At 35.5% G+C, this 21,089-nt stretch overlaps 1 protein-coding gene across 1 annotated transcript in view; it reads right to left on the bottom strand.

The window, feature by feature from the left end:
• Nucleotides 1-20,741, bottom strand: part of CSMD3 (CUB and Sushi multiple domains 3) — a 1,005,898-nt gene extending 985,157 nt beyond the window's left edge. Inside the window, exon 1 of the mRNA XM_039853604.1 lies at nt 20,315-20,741. Within this exon, the coding sequence (XP_039709538.1) occupies nt 20,315-20,492 (178 nt within the window). The 5' untranslated portion in view covers nt 20,493-20,741. The remainder of the gene's footprint in view (nt 1-20,314) is intronic.
• Between the last annotated feature and the right edge of the window lie 348 nt (nt 20,742-21,089).

Genomic DNA, 21,089 nt, shown 5'->3' with positions numbered 1-21,089 from the left:
ACTAATGATATTTCTTTTTACAGCAAAATGAGTCAGGTTAAATAATTCTGACTTAATATACTCTCTCAGTTGATTCTCTTTATTACTCTTTGAATCAAGAAGAAAGCCAATATTCATAAAATGGCATAAAGTATCAAAAGGGCAAAAATTAATGTCTATTGTACACCTACTGTCAGGAAGGCAATAAGACATTTTTTAAAGACATTTTTTAAAAATTGGCTCTTTAGAAATATAGGAACAGCATGCTAATATAAAAACACATTATAGAATGATAAACAGCTTTGGTAATTATTATAATATAACTGGCTACCTAGAAACAAAAAGGAAATTTAAAAAGTTATTTGTGAAGCAACACAGTAAGTAACAGGTAATGATGCCTCTCAGAGCAAAACATGTCAACACCATTTTCATTCCTCCCCCAAATTCTCATGCCCCACAAAATGAGATTTAAACAAAAAATACAAAACAAAAACAAAACAAAACAACAAAAAGCAACAACAAAAACATATAAATGTTTAAAAATAAGGTAAATAATTTGTAAAGTAAAAATTGCAACAGCAAAAGAAAAATATTTGATAAGTCAAACAATAACACAGAAGTGCAAAATTTTTTAAATGCATGAGATTTTAAATATCTGCTCCAACTCTCAAAACTTAATAATAAAATGGAGCTTTGGATGAAAATAAAAACAATGAGGAAATAAGAGTTGGAAAAAAATAATATTTTTTTATAACCTGAAAGATAATGTTAATAAAGATAGTAGGATAGAGGGTGTTTTTGAAGTAAACTTCAAAGATATCTTGAACACCATCATTGTTTCATATCTCGAAAAAAAATGGAAGCTCATACAGATAAGAGTTTATGAATGAATTGGTATAACGCACCTTGAAGAAGTGGAAATATCTAAGAGAAATAGATATAGCACAGTTAATAGGCTGAATCAATTTTTTTTTCTTTTAGAAAAGAAACCTGAAACAATGTGTCTATAAATTTTCAGAAATATAACTAATGCTTCAAGAGCCATTTCAAATTCTAAAACAGATAAAAACTGACAAGCAAAAGAAAATTAAAACATTAACAAAGGGCAAATTAAATGTCATAAAATTAAGTCTAATGGCAAATTATAGAACATCATGGGAGAATTAAAACTCAGTATTTTATAACAAAAGTTTAGAGGAGATAGAAAAATATAAATATTAATGCATTAATTATTAAGTAATAAAATAACATGCTAAATAATATTTTAAATATCAGAAAATGGTAGGTCAGTTAATATTCTGTTATATTTCAGTATAATTTAAAGCAACCAACATTTATTAAGTTTCTACCTCTAGAGCACTGTGCAAGATTCCTTAGAGATATGATTGCTAAGTACACAGCCTTTGACTTCCCATATTTCTCTGTTACAAGAAGAAGATAGAATATGCATAAATTATTGGATACAAGGCAGAAAGTGATAGTAACTATAATTCTGATATAAATAAAATTTTGGGTTGATGCAAGCTAAGGAGAGTTTAATTTCAAATAGAGAGCAATATACCTGAGGAAAAGCGATGCTATTTCAATAATTTGAAGAGGTAGGGGATATATTTTTAACTAGGGAACAGGTTTGTTTGTTTAAAACAAAAGAATTTAAAAACCACTCCAGAAATAACATATATAGAATGAGAAAGCAAAATAGACAAACATAAAAAAAAAAAAAAGAACTATAATAAAGAACTATGGTCACCTATGGTAAAGAATATTAAATCGTACATGTTATTCTGTTAAGTGTAAACTGATTGAGTTTTACCCTTTTCAGAATCACTGGTTCTTCCACATGTTCCCCATATTTCCAAACCACTAAGTCTATGGTCATACTATAGGAAGCAGTTTCCTCTGGAGATTGTGGTCAGCCTCAACTGGTTATTATCAGATTTAGATTTGTTTCAAGAACAGTATCAGGAAACCAAACAGAAGGCAGAAATACATCAATGATCAAAGAAGAATGGCAATAATTTTAATTATAACTTCATGGTTGGTGTATTTGGAGCTTTCCAACAGAAGAAAAGCTTTCTTGGAGTAATTTGACCAGAAGCAACCAATTAGAGAATTATAGACAATCACATTAGCACCACAACTACTTTGTCTGCTAGATACAGGGGACCATCTTGAAGAATATCAGGACTGTTAGGGGGTAAGATATAATTTCCTCCTTCAGTAGACCCTCTTATCTGAGGGGGGAGAACTTCTAAGACCTCCAGTAGATACCTGAAACCATAGATAGTGCCAAACCTTATATATACTATGATTTTTCCTATACATACATACCCGTGATAAAATTTAATTTATAAATTAGACACAGTAAGATATTAACAACAACTACTAATAAGGTAGAACAATAACAATGCAGTAAGTCTTCACTTAAAGTCATACATTGATTCTAGGAAACTGTGATTTTAAGCCAAATGACATATAATCTAACTGATTTTACCGTAAGCTAATTGATATAAAACAAGAGTTAAGTTCCAATGGCATATATCTGGTCACAAAAACCAAACTCCTAAATAAGGACCCCAAACACTTCAAATATTAAACATTGAAATAAATGTGAACTATACATACATTTAAAAAAGAAATAAAAATAAGTTAAATGATGATTTTCCAACCCGTGTATTCCAGCTCAGGGCGCCAGGCTGACACCCAGCCTGGACAGGACACCTTTCCATCACAGGGCCACTCACACACACACCCACTCAGACTGGGACAATGTAGACATGTCCATTCACCTCGTGTGCACATCTTTGGGATGTGGGAGGAACATGGAGTACCCAGAGAAAAACCACACAGACACAAGGATTACTGCAAAGTCTACACAGAGTGGTATCCACTGGGAATTATTCTTTTTTTCTCTCTCTCTCATCAATGTTATATCCAAATGACATTAAACGGACAGGCGCTATTCGAGAGCCTGCTCTATTATAATAAAAGATATGTGAATGTGCACTCTCACAAAATATCTCATTGTATGCACTAAGCCTTCTTCTTGTGATGAAGACGACACAATGGGGACAGGCTAAGAAGAACTGAGGTGAATTACGTAAGCATGGTGACGCAGAGTTAGCTTATTACTGACTTTCTGGCATACGCAGCAAGCACTTCACGGCTTCCCTTTGGCATATCCAATTTGCCAGCATCACTACTCTTGTGCTTTGGGGCCATTACGAAGTAAAATGAGGGTGACTTGAATATAAGCATTGCGATATCACAACAGTAGACCTGATAATCCAGATTTAGATGGCTACTAAGTGATGCAGATACGTAAGCGACGTGGATACGTAAGCGACGTGGATACGTAAGAAACATATATGCGTAAGTGATGTGGATACACTGAATAAACTGGGCGGAGAGATTATTCCAGCCCTGGGTGGGATGGAGCAGGACAGCAGGAAATTTCATCACGTCACTTAGATGGTATGCAATTTAAAACTTATCATTATTTTTGGAATATTCCACTTACTATTTTCAAACTATGGTTGACTGAAACCTCAGAAAGTAAAACTGAGAATAAGGGAGTGGGGGTACTAGATTAAAGAGTAAATGACCTAAAATTTTACATATGTAAAATTACATACATACACAAAAACAAAGTCTTGTCATGTAGTCAAATTTAAGTATATTTCATTGTGAAAGCCAAATAATACATTTAAAATGTTCACTACATAGAGGCATAAGATATATTTACCAGCAACATCTCTCGGTAATTCGTTAAGGAACTGCCGTGCATAAAAAGTTCTACTTGGTGGTAGGGGAAGATTTAGAGAGGGTAAGATAAAAAGATCATGCACATGACAGTCCTTGGGTCTGGATTGCTCCTGTCTCTCATGCTCCCAGTTTGCAGAACACCAGCACGATACTCAAATCATGAACCTGCTATAAAACTTACCTCTTTTTTCTCAGGCCAGTTCCTCATTCTGTCCTTTGACTCCACGGTGCTTTGCTATCCCTTTAAACAGTGTTTAATAGAGCTTACTAAAATTATTTATTCATGAGCTTTTCTTAGCATTAGAATGAATTATGAATTCTTTGATTGCATGGATTCAACTCTTACACTTTCAAATCTACCATTTTGACTTTAACTTAGAAAATAGGAGCTCAATAAGTACTTATTACACTGAAAATGTCAAAAAAAGTCCAAAAAACTTAAATTTATATTTTTTATATTCCAGATAATATCCTAAACAAATACTTTAAAACCTAATAAAAAATAGTGATTAAGAAATACATATAAGTTGGAGACTTCAAATAATATTATAATATATAAAGTAGAAAAAGTAAGAACGACATCCTGAAGAAGAATTATGCAACAAAAGAGGCTGTATTAAAATTGATCTTAGCTTTGCATAAATGTTTTCAAAAAATTGTTTATATACTCAGTGGTATAGGTATACACAGTAATTGAAAAAGCCTTATTACGCATCATGTATCAAACTTAATACAATATGTTTTTAAGTTACAAATAACAAAAAGTATATAATTCTAAAATAAAATAAATGTTCATATCTGCTGAATAAAGGAGAAAGGAGATTCAGAATCCAAAATTAAAATTTTAAAAAACATCTTTCAAAATTGATTAATAATGTATTTTCAAAAAAGTACTTAGAAAAAATGCTATCGAAAATGTCATGATAAGACATAAAGAAAAATAAAGCACGATAAAAATGTCTCTTTCTAAAAATTCAGAAGAAAGGAAAAAAAACAAAAATGAAAATAATAAAACTAAAAATAGAAATAATGTTGGGAAAAATCATAGTATTTATATTTACAATTTTATTCCTAGAAAATAATAACAAAATTCTTAAACTATGAGTTCAACCCAAAGTAAAAGAAAATGGTATAGAAAACAAAATCAGGAATGTAAATAATGGTATGATGATGATTCATGTGAACAGTATCAAATCATTTAGAGAAATATTATTCATAGAAATAAATACAAACAACATTACAAAATGCCTAAAGTAGTACAAAATATAATTAGAAAAAAACAGGATATGTAAGAAAGTAATATAAAGAAATATGCATTTCATATTCCATATTTCTAAAAACAAAAAAAAGTTTATTAATGAATCCAGAGATAAAATGTGACAGATAGAATACAATTATATATAAAAGGAATTGTTGACTAGGGTTATTCAGGGTTTATCCTAAGATTGTAAGTCTTGCTACCACCAAGGGGAACTGATTAATGTACCTCATCATTTTATCAGGGAAAAATCATACATATACATATATATATATATATGTATATGTATATATATACACACATATATATATATGTATATGTATATGTATCATACATATATATATATGTATATGTATATGTATGATTAGGTAAATAAATCCAAGAATATAATCAATACATTTTAATATTTGTTCTTCAATTAAAACTTTTGAAAGGTACAAAGACCATTTTTTTAAACTTCTTTATTACAAAGAATATATGTTTATGTGATGTCAGTTTATAGCTAGTGTTGATTTACAAAACCAATTATTTGGGGTTAGAGTGTGCTTACTCATTTTATCAAGGAGCCTGCTGATTTATAGAAAAGAAAATCTGCATCAAAATTTATCTTAAATAATATTAGTATGTTATCCTAATGTATTCAAGAGATGATTTAAAACCTAAATTATCTCATTAAATATTTGAGAAATGCATCTCATTCTTTTTATTATGGTAATGTGTTATTAAATAAATTGAAGTAAGTGTGCTTAGATATTTTTAAATAAATAGTACAGTAGTTATTATTGTTGCAGTAGTCATTATTAATTGCGTTATATGCTTCATACAGTGCTTTCTCATACTGATCTCTGTGGTACTGTGATTATGTGGAGTTTACAGAAAATGTTAAGAGAGCCTAAACTGAGCCTAAAAGAAACATGGCATGTAAAGTCACATGGTCAATACGATGAATTGGTATTAAAATCCAGATTCTGTTCTATCAGATTAGAGATTGATAACCATTATAATAAATCTTTCCAAATTAGTTTTCTGATGAATTGAGTATTATTCGAAAATATGTATTGATGGGGCCTCAGAATGAACAATTTTTTTTTAATAGAAAGGGTAATTTATCAGGGCTCAGTGTTTCTTTGTGTTCTTACTGAGATGATAACAGAGGAAGTGATGCTTTGAGCTAAGGGACTTTAAAATACAGGAAGTTCAGGTAAAAGAAACTGGATCATATATTCAAAAGTGAAATTAGCAAAGGTGATTCATACTTTTGCATACTGAATAGATATATAAAATTTTTTATATATTCCTTTATTTCCTAGAAAACATTGGACGTGCAAAGAGATATCAGTAGCCACTATTAATGGAGCTTCAAAAACTTGAAATGTATAACAACTGTAAGATTTGGGAATATTGACTGATTTTTCTGAATGCACGTTGGACTTAAACTAAATTAATGAATTCAATGAACTCTAATCCAATTCAATTCTCCTAATATTTATTGAATGCTTACTCTGTTTATAAGGTATTGAGTTAGGTATGGCAATCCCATGCTGGGTGATTTAAGATATTTGACATATTTCTTTTCATCCAGTAGTTATAAATTAAGAGAACATGTTATTTCTTTACATTTGTAAGAAATGAATCCACAGAAAGTTGTATATATTTATTATTTTACATTCTGCTTATTCACCATCAGTAAAATTCTGTTAACTGCATTTAATTTTGGAGTTTAAAGAGTACTTAAAGTGCTTGTAATAGAGTCACCTCTTATATCCAAACACCCTTCTTAGAACTATCTGAGTAGGCAAAGATCACCAAACTTTGACCCCTTCTAATTGTACCCATTTTCATAGTTCCTATGAAAGCTGGATGTACATCTTATAGGTGACTTCTCTGAGATTCTCTTGTGTACTAACAACAAACGAGCCACTGTGTTTTAAGCAAGCAGTCCTTGTTATGACTCTGTCATTATACGGAAATTGTCAGTAATACTTTGAAAGAAAAAGAGAGTTGGAACTTGAGAAGGAAAAACAAAATGAAGGGAAAGGCAGTACAGGGTTGGCTGTTTGCATAGTAGAGATCTGTGAAATGTAAAAGGCCCACTTTCTTCTTTGTTATGTCAAACAAAGAATTTAGACACTGGTTTTGAGATGCTGATGGAACCAAGTTAGCATATCCTGTAAATTATCTCCCATTCATTAGTATACAATTTCAATAAATGGAGCTAATGCTATATATTGTGGAAAGTGTTGGAAATTCATTATGGTGCACGTGAACATTTTTTCTTTTAGTTGTAACAAGTTAAGTAAAACAATCCACAGCTCTTTTAGCTCAAGCTATAAATTTACTTTTTCCTAGTGAAGTACTCAAAGCAGAGAAAATAGCAATTTACATAGATAATGGAAATGTTTGGTTTTGATCTTACATGAATAGTCAAGATTTTGAGACTAGAAATTGAAAAACCTTTCAATATTTGTTGCATTAATAAACATTAAATCCAATTTCTTACTCATTAAATTATGAGAAATGAAGAAGTGAGCTTTATGGAATGTGAAAGGGGATAAGGAGATGGCAGTTTTGAAGCAGTACGTAGGTGCCAACATTAAAATAACATGAATTATCAAAGCAATCAACATGGATGGAATGAGAAAACTACAAAATACTAGATCGAATTTGGTGAATGACCTAACCTTATAAAGACAGATCATTCTATTTAACTCCTATGTAGTAAAATTGGTATTGATCTAGTGCCAGTATTTCACCCTATAATCATTCATTAATCTTTCTATTGCTCTTTATATTACAGATTAAAAATAAAGAAATGAAATATATACTTATTTAAGTCTCCAATAAAGACAAAAAGTAAGAAATAGAAAACTGTAGCAGAAACCATTATACTTATATTCATTTATTTGTTTGGCCCTTTACATGTGTTGACCTTGATAAATTAGCTCAAGGCTTATTTCATTTGAATCAAATTGAAGGGACAGAGATTTAAATTTAAATTTGAAAGCATTAGCAAACCAGTGAGGAATTCTGAAGCAGAAACAAACACGGAGAAAAAAATGGGTAAGATGCACAATTTGCTGATCACAAATTATTATATAACTGTACAAATACTGTTACAGAAAAATATGTGGGATCATCATTAATACTGGATAAACTAGTTAATATCAGTTGGCTGAACAGATGGGAGTCAATAAACATTTTAATTGAAAATTATAAGGGAAAATTACATTAGACTGAATCACCAAAGTCATGCATTTCATTGGAAAGTTTCAAACATTTGTGGGATGTTAATACTTATCTGTGATAGGATAAAGATTTAATATATAGGGTATGTAAATAAAGATGGTATAAGCTACATTGATAATTCATCATAAAAGAATCCTATTGAAGAACTAAATAATTTCACAATAACTCCATGGCTTTGGTATTATGGTCACAGAAAATTTGCTTTAACATAGAGACTATGTCTTCTTTTAGAGTAGTAACTAGATAGATCTTCATCTCTGTATTCTCAAAGTCTAGGCTAGGGTTTGACATACATATTGGTTGTCAATAAATGATTAATGGCTGAAGAAATGTGTCAATGAGTCCCAGAATGGATAAAATAAGCCACTGGTTCTTTTTGTAGAAATAAAATCTACTGACCACTGTAACTTTCACAACTCCTAACTTAAAATGTGTCAAGTCCACAATATTAAATTTGAAATAACATTATTCTAATAAAAAGCATATTAAACCAAACTTGACTTTAACCAAAAGAAAATGATAGAAACAGTTAAGGTAATATTTATATGAAATAGCACAAAATATAATCTAGTATGTCTAATATCTTCCAATTTCTTTTGAGACCTTTGAGAATTTATTTTTGAAAGAATTATATAATTAGAAGTTAGTCCTTCTAAAATAGGAATTTTCAATAATCTATAGTAAATCAACAGGTAAAAAATAAGTATCGATCTTCAAATTATTGAAAAATGGCTGTTTATTAAGGACTAACACATTGGTAATATTTAAAAATTAAGTTCAAAATGTCATTTCTGATTTTAATCTATTAATATATTAAAGAATACTGCCATGCTAACACGAATATTAAAGATTTCTTAGCACTTTGCTAGAAAATTGATTTTAAGAGTCATTGTTTGACCTCTAAAAATATTTAACAGAACAAAGAGCACTCAAGAACTAATAAGATTTATAGATGTAAGTTTTTTTAAGCCATGAAAAGAGCATTGAACTTGAATTCAATATAGGTAATCATGGGCCAGTCCGCATTTCTATTGCAAATTTCATTTAAGTGGATTTATCATCTCTATCATTTTAGAAAGTATGAAGATGGAATTTGGCATACAGATTAGCAGCCCGTATGCAAATTTGTTTACTCAAAATATTTGAATCAGTTCAGCTGTTTTGATATGACATTAGCCAAAAAACCTTAACTCAGGGTCTCTCTATATATGTGAACACTGAGTAAATAGTTTGTCTAGACTGCATAGTTCAGTTAGTTAGAGCATAGAGCCAATAAATCCAAGGTAGCACGTGTTTCTTCTCCAGGAGATTCAGTTATATTTATTCTGCCTGTTCTAACTTTGATCTGTTATCTTGCAAATGCAGCTTTTAGCAACACAGAGCTCAATATTAGGATGGGCAGGTAGATCAGCATAAATTCATTACCAACATTTGGGGAAAATTCAAATTATACCTCTAATAATAGATTCAGAAGAGTTATTTCTGTATATTAAAATATAATTTAAAGATTGAAAACAAAGTCATCTTTAAAATTACAAGTTACCTGAGTTAAAGTCTTTTAACATGATCTTATCTGCTTTAATAGAATAACAAGAGTAGATTCATATTCACTTCTCTATATTAAAATACTCATAATAAAATACAGCCTAAACTTATATTTTTAAATCATTGACTCAATCCATAAACTTCGGGTATCCATTATGTGGTATTATAAGAGAATGAAATCAGAAACATATTTTTCTTCAGAACTCTTTCAAATTAGACAACCTTCATAGTGTAAAAAAACAAAAAATAAAAGATGTGTCCCTATAGAAAACTAAAGCAGATATTTGAGAAATTAGGATAATATAGAATAATAAAACACAGCTGATAATTTTATTATCATGAATGAGACAGAAAGTGGTTCATGAAAATGTAAACAAGCTGAAGAAAAGATATTTTAGTTATCAATCTGCTTCTCTTTCTCCTTGCCAAAATCATGACAACAAAATGTCAAGTCAATTTCTGATTTAAAATTTCAATAAACTAAAGTGAATTATTATAACAACAGGGTCAATGTAAAAATAGATTACTTGGCTTACAGTCAATTTTCAACGTTAAACAAAGTTCTGGAATGCATAATTGTGGGAAACAGATTTTGAGACAGATTATAGGTGGACCTTTATCCCTGACTTTTGCCAACCTTGGAGAAATCTATATCTAGCTGTTGTATGATGCAAAACTATTTAAAATAAGAATGTCCCATAAAAATATGTTCAATGTAATAAGTATGCTCTATTGATAGTGCATATTAGGGCATTATCAGGATATTTGAACTTTAAAGTTGAAAATGTAGGTTAAAATGACATCTCTCAAATATATATCAGCAAAAAAAATGAAGTTTAAATAATGAAAAAGAAAAAGATTAGTTTGTTCTGGGAGACTCCAAAGTTCAGAAAGGACAAAGAATAGTACTTAAGTTACATATGAAAATATATTTTATCACATTCACAAGAAAATATAATACTACTTTATGTATTTTTTCTTTTGTAAACAATACATATTTCAATGTCCACATTTTATCTTAAGGTTAATCTTTACATTGCATGTTAAGTTTCTCACTTACCAATATTATCACATTCATGTATCTGTGCGCTTCTTACACAATTGGAAGTACTGTTTTGAGTCTGGTCAGGATTTTGAGGTAGGCAGTGTTCTTTTCTCTCAGGAAGCTTTACTCTCATAAACCAATTGAAACCAAAGGGAGCCTCATAAGGCAATATCCAATAAAGAAAAATGTGCATTAGATAGGGAATTTAGAGGCTGCTTTGTACTGCCTAGCTTGGCAAGTCATTTCATTTCTTTGGCCTATTTCCACACATAGCTACACCTGCACATTTTACAGAGTGCACTTATGGAATGAAGTAGACTGTGCTGATAAAGCTTGGGTATGAATATTTTTATAAAGTACCTTCCCTTGCTCCCACAAATAAATCTAATGCACACTCCCTGCCTATTTGACACAAGATTCAATGGTATAGATAGGTTATGGAGCTTTCCCATCCTTGAAATTCTATAGAATCAAATAGAAGATTAAGGTACTAAAAAGAACATTTATTTTCCAAGGCTTATGATACAATTGGTAAAAAAATGTTATGGCCACATATTATATGCAACTGCTATAAGTTCATCAGCATTCATAAATTTTAAATTTTACTCAAGAGCACTAGGTTAGAATCTGAGAGTTATAAGCTAATTCATTTTTTCCCTTGTACTTAATGCACTAAGCAGTTTTATCACTTATATTAACAAATTTAACTTGTGTATTACTGTGCATTTACTTCACTTACTATTGCTCACAAAAGTGGAAAATATCTTTTGCATCTAACAGAACAATTTAGAGAATAAAGTAAAACAAGTTAAGTAAAAGATGATGAAAATTACAAAATTGAGAAGTTATGTATCATTGTTACTGTGATACATATACATAAATCAATATTAATTTTAGGCTTTCTTTTAAATTAAATTCTTAAAGCCTCAGCTTTTCTTAAAAATGTAGAGGTTTTGTTAGCAACTTAGTCATTCACAGTTTTAGCTTTTGATGAGTTTATGAACTTATGAATCTATTATCATTTTAGATTTCACTCAACCAGTAACTAACCACATAATCCTCCTGGAAAGACAATGCACCTCTCTGATCTCAAGAAATGTGGATAATTTGTAAATGGAGATAATAATCTGTACATAGGAGATAACAGCTATCACATAAGATGCTTGTTAGAAATCAAAGCAAGGAAATGAAGGTAATTGTTAAGATGTAAATAACACACTTAATATAAAGGGTTTAGCACAATATTTAAAAAAAGACATGAAGAATTCTATCCTGATACTATTTCTCAAAATATAATAATGTCTTATACCCTCTCTATATATGAAGCTACTCTGAGCATTCTGGAGTCAACACGATGGACTCGTTGTATAATAGGGAACTATGGCAGGAAACTTGCTTTTAATGAATTCACTCTGCAGAATCTATTTCCACTTATAAAGCTACTTTCAAAGTGATATCCAGCTACATTTTTTAAATATCATAGTTAAAAAAATTCTCACCATCACTTTCAAGTATATAACCGTAACGAATACTTTAAAATATGCTAACATAAAACAAAGGAAGAAAGAAGAACTTTATAATCTTGAACATTACAAACTCAACTTTTAGAAGAATCACTCATTACTTTTTTATATATTTCAGTCACTTTTCAAACATTTAAAATTCTCAAATTTACTAGCATTTGTTATTTTGGAAATTTTACTCCCATAACTTAGAGACTTTAAAAATGTTTCACATATCACTAAAGTTGAAGATAACCCCTTAACATTATTCATTGTTCTTACACTATTAATATTTATAAAATATACTATTATTCCTGTGGTAGAGTTTAGAATGACACCATGGTTTCATATAGAGAAATGTGCAGATGAAAATGCAGGTGAGAGAGAATGCACAAATCTTATGTTAATGACTTAACATATATAATTACTTAAACATAATAAAGACATGACTAAATAAAGAACAGATATTCTAGATTTAAAAACCTTTAAACAAGAAATTATATCCAGATTATAAGATGAAATAAACAAGAATTTGATTTTAAGTACTATATCACAAAGTTCTTTATGAGACATTAAAAACAGTCAATACACTGATTTTTATAGACTTATAATATCAAGAAATAGACTTCATTAAAAATATCAGTAGTTATTTATTTGGTATACATATTACATATCTTAGAAAGTATTTTTATTACATAATTATTTCTTTTTATCATCTATAAAACAAGTGGTTAATGTTTTTAAAATTTTATCATAAAACATATAATCACTAATATTCTTATATGATACTAATTGATATATGGTACTTAAATATCAACTTCTGTGATTGTCTTCATTGGTGCCACATAAGCAAGCTCTGTAGTAAAATCGATAAGGGATAGTACAAAGAGAGTTGAACATAAACTCGAATGTCAATCTTTTAGTCTCAGTTCTGGAGCTGATGATCTTTGTAACCTAGTAAAAATCACATTCTTTCTAGGCATGTGCATTTAGTATAAAACATGAGCTGTGACCTAGCTGATATTTAATACTTCCAACCCTGTAAATACCATGATTTGCGACAAGATGATTTAACAAATTCATGTAAGTACATTAATCAATCAATATTAAAATAAATCGATATTGAAATGCAACAGATGAAATTAGCCCAGGAGCAGGGGTAATATTTTAAAGCTATAGGTCTGCCCCTGATTCATAGAGCCAGCACCTGAAGTAACTGGGTAAGGGTGATAAGTAGTGATTTTAGAGTGTTTCTCAAATATTTAACAGACTAGGAACTTAGCCGAAGTGAAATAATAGCTAGTGAGAAGATGCTACCTTTTTCATTTACTGCTATGGAGACGTTAGGGCTTGTTGTGTTAGAAAAATATATGAGTTCATACTGGCTTTAAACATGGAAGTGTATTTTGATAATACTGATGATAGCTGCTAGAGTGGGGCTCTATATATGTTACATGTATAATCTCCCTATAGGCCTACTGATTTCTAAACTTTTATAGATAGATAGATAGATAGATAGATAGATAGATAGATAGATAGATAGATAGATAGATGAGTAGGTGGATGGATGAATAGGTGGATGGATTGATAGATACATAGATACATAGATGATACATAGATACATAGATACATAGATAATGAAACTAAAGCTTAGGAAAATTGAGTTACCAGTATAAAGGTAATTACCAGTAGAATCATTTTTTGAATTCAGGTCTTGGTGGCTCCAGAGCCTTTGCTCTTTCCACTTTACTCCAGTGGTTCTCATTTTAGAGTACATCCGAATTACATGTCTAACATACCGATGCTTGTGCCTACCTACCAGGGCATCTGATTTAGAAGGCCTGAGGTGGGGACCTGAAAATTCATATTTCTAACATCAGAAGATGCTGATGCTACCTGTTCAGGAACACTTTGAACATCACTGTACTGCAAGCACTTAAGAGCCAATGAAATAATATTGTGATATGTCATACCACATGATTATCATTGATATTCCTGTTATCCAATTATAAGCATATTAACAGTTGGCTTATGTGCTTTTGTAAATTTAAACTACAGAGGAGATTTCAGATTGAGTGTGGACAGCAAGCCATCATTATGTAGAAAATATTAATCTGCAGGAACCCTCAACCAGCATCAAGCAAAGCTTAGCAAAGTGCTTGAAGGTATGACACACATTTAATGGCTGCAAGAGTGAAGGTTTAAGAGACAGATAACCATCAGTACTGAGACAATGGATACTAGAAGGCATTAAACAAATTGATTTTTCTCAGTCACTTTCATAAAAGTGATATTCTTGATGAGAATAGAAGCCTTACAAAGGGCCTACTTCTGAGAAAAGCTTGTAGACAATGGAGATTGATCTCCCTGGAAAATACCATGAATCACCTACCTGCTCAGTCTTAGAGAAAAGATGAATTTGGTAACAACAGTATCTGTTCTATGGTCCTTACCAGGCCTCATCCAAAATGCAAATCAGAACTGCCACTGTCTCCCTAAAACTGTGTATCCCTTTAGATGATCAGTAAAGGGAATGGAAGAAAGAGATAGGAAGAGAAGTTATGTTTTAACATATAGATAAAATAAAAATATTTTTAAGTTTTATTTGTATCTCACACATTTTTTCCTAATCTCTTCATTTGCACTTATATTACTTCTAATCTCCCAAACATTGGAATTCAAAGTACAAGATGGCCTATTTTCTCAAATAGTCATGTTGCCTAAAGTAATAGGTTCCTTGTCAGACATATTGCTGGGTACCTCAAAGTTATTTTCCAAACTGGACAAAACATTGAAAGTATTTGATATCCCAAAGTGCTTTCTGGAGACTCTGATGAAAAAAGTAGGAGAAAGTCACCTCTCAGAACACAGAGAGTATCTTTGGAGCCTAGGGAAGGGGAGTTTAGTTCCTTTCACTTATTCGTATTTGAGATCTTAGACAAGCATTTATTTAACATCAGAGTTTGTTTCCATATAAGTCCAGTGGCATTGTTAATGTTCTCTCTTACCTTTTGTTTTGTCAGATCTCCCTTATGTTGGAGTTTTACTATATTTAGAAACATGTATAGATGTCATTTGCTAGTTTTGCTTTATTATTTCACTGTTTCTGGGGTCAGCAAATTGTGTGCTCAGGGGAAAGACATGTATATCCCAAATATATTCAGTTACCCCACAAATAGTAACTCTAAATAATATCATGAACAGTAATAACTACTGCAACTGTCAATGCTCCTGAAGTAATTAATTTATTGAGTAATTCTACCACTTTTCTCCTTGAAGGATGGCAAAGGAGCTGGCATCAGGTTTTCAAGAAGCTGAAACCAGCTCCTTAGTTATCTCTGCTCACACACTCTTGCTATGACGGCTTGATGCGGCTGCCCCCTCCCCAAACCCTCAACACCAGAAGATTCAGGAAAAGAAGGTGCTGCAAAATGACATTCCGGACCGATTTCAGCAAGGTAACTGTTCAGAGCAAGTTCAGTTCATCATTCTGGGTACCGTTCAAGCCTTTTCAGGGCGGCAAATTGGGTTGGTTTAGCAACTCCGAGGTGCAAAGACTCCCTGAAGGCACCGTGTTCAGGGAGAAGGGAATCCGCCTGATGCCTGAGCGGATCCTTCTTTGGGCGTCCTGCTTCATTATTATTCTGCAGTGCGCTGCAACCCCCTGGCATGTCCTGCTTTCAGTTTTCAGCTGGCCACTCCAGCCAGGCTGGGAGAGGACCACACGGCGACCGGGATGACCCTGTGCTGTTTCATTTCTTCTACCTTTTCCCCTAGGGTCCAACTAAGTCCTTGCGGTGCTTGAATCTTGGGACTGCCTCCCTGCCTGCCTTTCTCTCAATGACCGAGCTGGAGTAGGGATGAGGGGGATCGTAGAGGAGCAGCCATCCCATTACTTGTTTCCCAATGAGGTTTTCGAACTCCCCAGTGTCCGTTATAGTTGAAGTTCGAGAGAGGGCAGCTACGGTCAGTTTGGGGAAAGGCAGCTTTCTTGGCGCCCCTGAAGGATTTTGCGACAGCAGCGGCCGCAGCTCACTAACCATCTAGAGTCCGGGGAACATAAACATACTCTTCCCCGCCACCGTTCCCTCCTCTGAATCTCCCTCCCCCCAACTTTCAGGCCTCCCAGAGGCTCCTCCGTGTCAATCCATGTGGACCTTCGGCTCCCAGGGCGCGAGCGTGCACACACACACACGCACACACACACGCAGGCGCGCGCCGTAGGCCAAGTCAGGCGCTCAGTCTCAAGCTCGAGAGGTCCTTGGAAATTTCAGGGAGTCCGGCATTCTAGGAGAAATTAATAAACATTCCCAGAGGAAATAGATGGAAGGGAGGAATACTTGTCCAAATGCGACTGGACAGGGACCCGTGCCTCAAACACAAAGGTCACCTCCTAGCAGGTATCTCAATCGTGCAAACCTCAAGGGACGAGTTTTGATGGTGATAATAGTGCTGGGTGCGTTTTTATTTGCTGTTATTGTTTGGTAAGGATATTAACCCACCCCACCCCGCTTTGAAAAGCTCTCTCGAGATATGACATATCTTCTAGACCTCTCAGGTTATACTGTCTGGAGGACCGGCAGTGAGGGTACCAGACCTCTAAGCGCGGCCCGCTTAGGATGGGTGAAAGGTGCTGATGAGCGCCGCTGGCAGCTCTCCCACCACATGGACATGGAGACTCTTTCCAGTAGTAATAACCTGGGAAAGAAGGTGTGAGCCTCAGTCTTTCAGAAGAGCTCTGTGGCGGGAGGAATATCTCCTTGGAGTCCCAGAGCACGTGGAAACGTGGATCCTTCTCGAAGTCCGGGGTTCTGTGTACGAGAAGCCCTGGAAGCATGCCCTGGCACCGGGTGGGGGACGTGGCACACTGGCTCCCACCCGCTGTCAACCGAGGTCAGGGCACCTTGTACTCTCTCTGCAAGGGTTCTGTGCTCCCCCCGGAATCCCCGGAGAAGGATGTGGGAAAGCACCCCGGAACGTTTGTTTACGTGGGCGGGACGTTTAAGCACGACTTGGAGACTCACAGTTTCTGTCTGGGTGAAACCTAAGCAGACACGCCGCTGCTGTAAGCTGTATTTCAGGGCATGTGTGTGTGTGTGTGTGTATGTGTGTGTGTGTGTGAGTGTGTGTGTGTGTGTGTGTGTGTGTGTGTGTGTGTGTCAGCTTGAAATAGGCAAGCATCAGGTCTAAGCAGCCTCCGCCCTGCCCTGCCCCATCTCTCAATTTGGTGCCCTCCACCACCGTTATTTTAGATAATAGTGGGGATAAAATGCCCAGAGAAGGTTGACTCTTTTCATCCCCACTCAGGTGGTTCAGGCCTACTACTTAAGGCCACTTTGCCTTCTACTCTGAGGCGTTTCCTCCCACCGAGCCTCTTTGTCACTGCTGTTTCAGGCAGAGATGAGATGGTTGATGGATGAAAAGTGTGGGTACCAGGTGGAAATCTTGCAGCGGAGCTGTTCCCTTAGAAAACTGCGCCTCAGACTTCCTGACCCCTCGCTAGCCTAAATTAGGACTTGGAAAGCCTTTACATCAACTTCCCATTATGAGCTTTCCAGTGGACTTGAGGCCAGAAGATACAGTATGGAAGACAAAAGCGGGAAACAACATTTAAGCCACTGCAGCAATCTCATTTTTAGGAAAGCCTTGAGACCGAGGTGAAATTAAAATAAGAAGCAACTGCCCAAACCGGTACCACCCGTAGATAGGGAGCAGCTCTAATGCATACAGCCTATCTAAGTTTGTTTCTCAGAATTTGAAGACAACGTTTCAAGTTGTAAAATACAGGAGATGCCTTCCAAGTGGCAGATAGGTGACAACGAAGAACCTTATTACCATTAAAAACATTTTTTAAACGGTCCGTAGAAAATTGGTTTCGGATAGGACCAAAGCAGAGGGTGACACACTCCTTCTTCCCAATGTCCCTCAATCTGGAATATACTCAGTGCTACTGATTATCTCAGCCCAAAGTCCGGGAGCTGTGAGTAGAGAGGGATCCCATTTCCGGTGCCATTTAAAGCAAATTAAGGCGCCGTTCTTTTTCTATAGGCGCGTCTTATTCGGAAAATACGGTAGGTGCTAGCAGCCGGGCTGTAATTGCAGGCGGCGTGGCTCAGTGTTTGTCAGGCTGCGTGCTCTCTCTTCTTTGGAGACTCCCTCCCCCGATCTGCCCCCCGAATGTGTTTTGGCTCAACAGGTATCACATGAAAACTCGCGCTTAACCCCCAGTCACCCTCTAGCAGGAGACACCCCAACATCTTTTCCTGCCAGGAGCTGTTGCTGACTCCTTGCGCCACCCCCACGCAGAGTGCGCGTCTAGCAGGCAGCCCCAGGGCCATCCACTAACCAACGACTCCCAGTGGCAGGAGAACTAAGCACAAATGTGAGGCTCCTCACACGTTGAGCCGGCGACGAAAACCCTTTGTAAGCACCCCCAAACGCGGTTTGTGCACTAGGCAGCGTAGTTGTGCAGCTTAGAACAAGCAGTTTGGCTTAGAACTGCGCTGAAGTTCCAGGGGAAAAAAATAAAAAAATAAAAAATCAAGCTTTAAGGAGCAGGTTGAGATTACAGGGCAGTTGTTGCCACAGAGACCAGGAGGAGACTTCTTGGCATTTAGGGATGTAAATTAAAATTCGAGACATGCCACCCATCTTTGGTCCTAAAGAGGGAGAGGTAACCCCTCCAGCTCCCCTCCACCCAAAACATGAATTATCATTTCTACTGAATGCAAATGGGCTGCCTTCTGTGGGGGGGCAGCCAGCTGCAAGCTGGACAATAAACTGTTTCATAGAGACGTGGCCCGATTGCGGTTCAGAGAGGCACTCCTTCACAAAGGAAGAAGCGTCCAGTTTGTGTTGACAGCCGTGGCGCGCCTGGGCCAAAACACCCCCCACCGTCCACCCCCCGACACACAGGCACCGGGGATTTGAAACTAGCTTAGCTAAAAGCGACATCCATCGCGTCTATGCGAGCTGCCATGAGTATGGGAAGGTGATTGTTCAAAAATGATGGCATGAGTCATAAACACCCCCTGAGTATTCTTTGCAGCAATTAATGGGCATCAGGGTGCAGGATAAGTTGTGGAACAGAGCTGAGATCTATTTTCTCCTAGAGGACAGCTCTCCTTCTAATGATCCTGACTGTCCCTTGCCTTTCTGTTTAGAAATAAATTTTATATCCCACCCACCACCTCCCCTTGTCTGTGCATGTGACACTCACTCTACCTGTGTGAACGCGGAGACTTTCTGAGGCTTTTCTTTTTGGTGCTCAGCTAATGACTTTCCTCCTACCTTCATTCATCCCCAAAGGTGGATCTTTATACTTCAAGGCATCTCAGATCGTTTTAAAGCCCCATTTTAAGCCAAACGGCTACCACAGGACGTGGTAAACCTCCCCTACCATTTACCAATGCATAAGAGCCCACGTAGAAATAATTCACATGTGCATGAAGACATTTATGTTGGCGGTGGTGGGGAGATGCTTGGAAGACCCCGTATCCTAATGCACTTAAAATCTCCACATTCCTAGCATGTAGGTAACTTTCCTACCTGAAAGGGTTACAAAGCATTTACATGAGTCTTTAATATAAATATTCCAACCAAAGCATAAAAACCACTGGTTCGTTTAGAAATCAAGGTAATCCTCACCACCAAAAAAAAAGTCTTGCAGAGGAATTCTGCCTGGATATCCACTAGTTAGAGAGGCTATACCAACCAACTCACGTATTCGTTTGAGCATACTGCAAGAATATTTATTGAGCACAAGCTCAATCACTGCATTGAATGCCAAATCTGGCAAGCAAAATGCATTTCCTATCTGAGGGGGAAGAAAAAGAGCTGTGAATCAACTCCTTCTTCAGTATTATTATGATTATTTTATCAATGCAAATTACAAAGTAAGCTACCAGCGTCTCTCTGGCGACAAGTCAGCTCACCTCCATCCAAAGCAGAGGGGACCCCCGAAAGCAGACCTACCTTTCACACAAGACACCGTCAATAAAAAGACGAGGTTCCAAAACGTAAATCCACTTTTAATCCCCATTTTCTTCATTAGGGTGAAGTCTAGGCGGCCACATTTAGCGCATCTTCTCGTGCCAGGCTCCAGGGATTTGGATTCCTTTGCTCGGCTTTCCCCTTTGCGGATCCCTTTCATATTATTCGCGAGCTCCTAATTTCTGCTCCTCAGCCCGGCGCAGCGGAGTTGTTGCTGTTGTTGGTGCGCGGTCACAGCTCGGAGTGAATGGTGTTTCTGGGATACCACAGCAACCTTGACGAGGACTCAACCATCTCTCTAACGGGGGCACAAAGTCTCCGTACTCTGGATTCTGTCTTTTCTTGCGCGATTTTTCCCCTCCACCAAAATCTACCTCATTTCTAGCTCCTTATAGCAACCACCAGAAACCACTAGTAAGCCTCTTAAAGCCCAGCTCTGTTCTCTGACAAACTCCCCACGATATTTGAAATTAAGGGGCCTGTTTTTTTTTTTCCTCTCCCCCGAATGGATCAATTCTGCCTGTAAAAGCAGCCCAAGAAATATTATGTTAGTGAGCTCTCCATTGCAGCCTGTGAATACAGAAACATGTTAAAGGATTTTTTAAATCAGAGAATCGGGGGTGCTTTGGGGGATACCGTGATGATAATGCATTGGGCTCCATCGATGCCCACGTCTTTATCATGGGATGTGTTACTACAGTAGTTGCAGTATATTTCAGGCTGGCGTCTCGCATTTATTGTCCTGTGATTTAATTGA

The sequence above is a fragment of the Pteropus medius genome, unplaced genomic scaffold (genome assembly GCF_902729225.1).
Source record: "Pteropus medius unplaced genomic scaffold, Ma_sr-lr_union100, whole genome shotgun sequence".
In the NCBI taxonomy this organism is placed as follows: domain Eukaryota; kingdom Metazoa; phylum Chordata; class Mammalia; order Chiroptera; family Pteropodidae; genus Pteropus; species Pteropus medius.
Note: the sequence above shows the minus strand (reverse complement) of the source record. Positions and strands in the feature narration are given on the sequence as shown.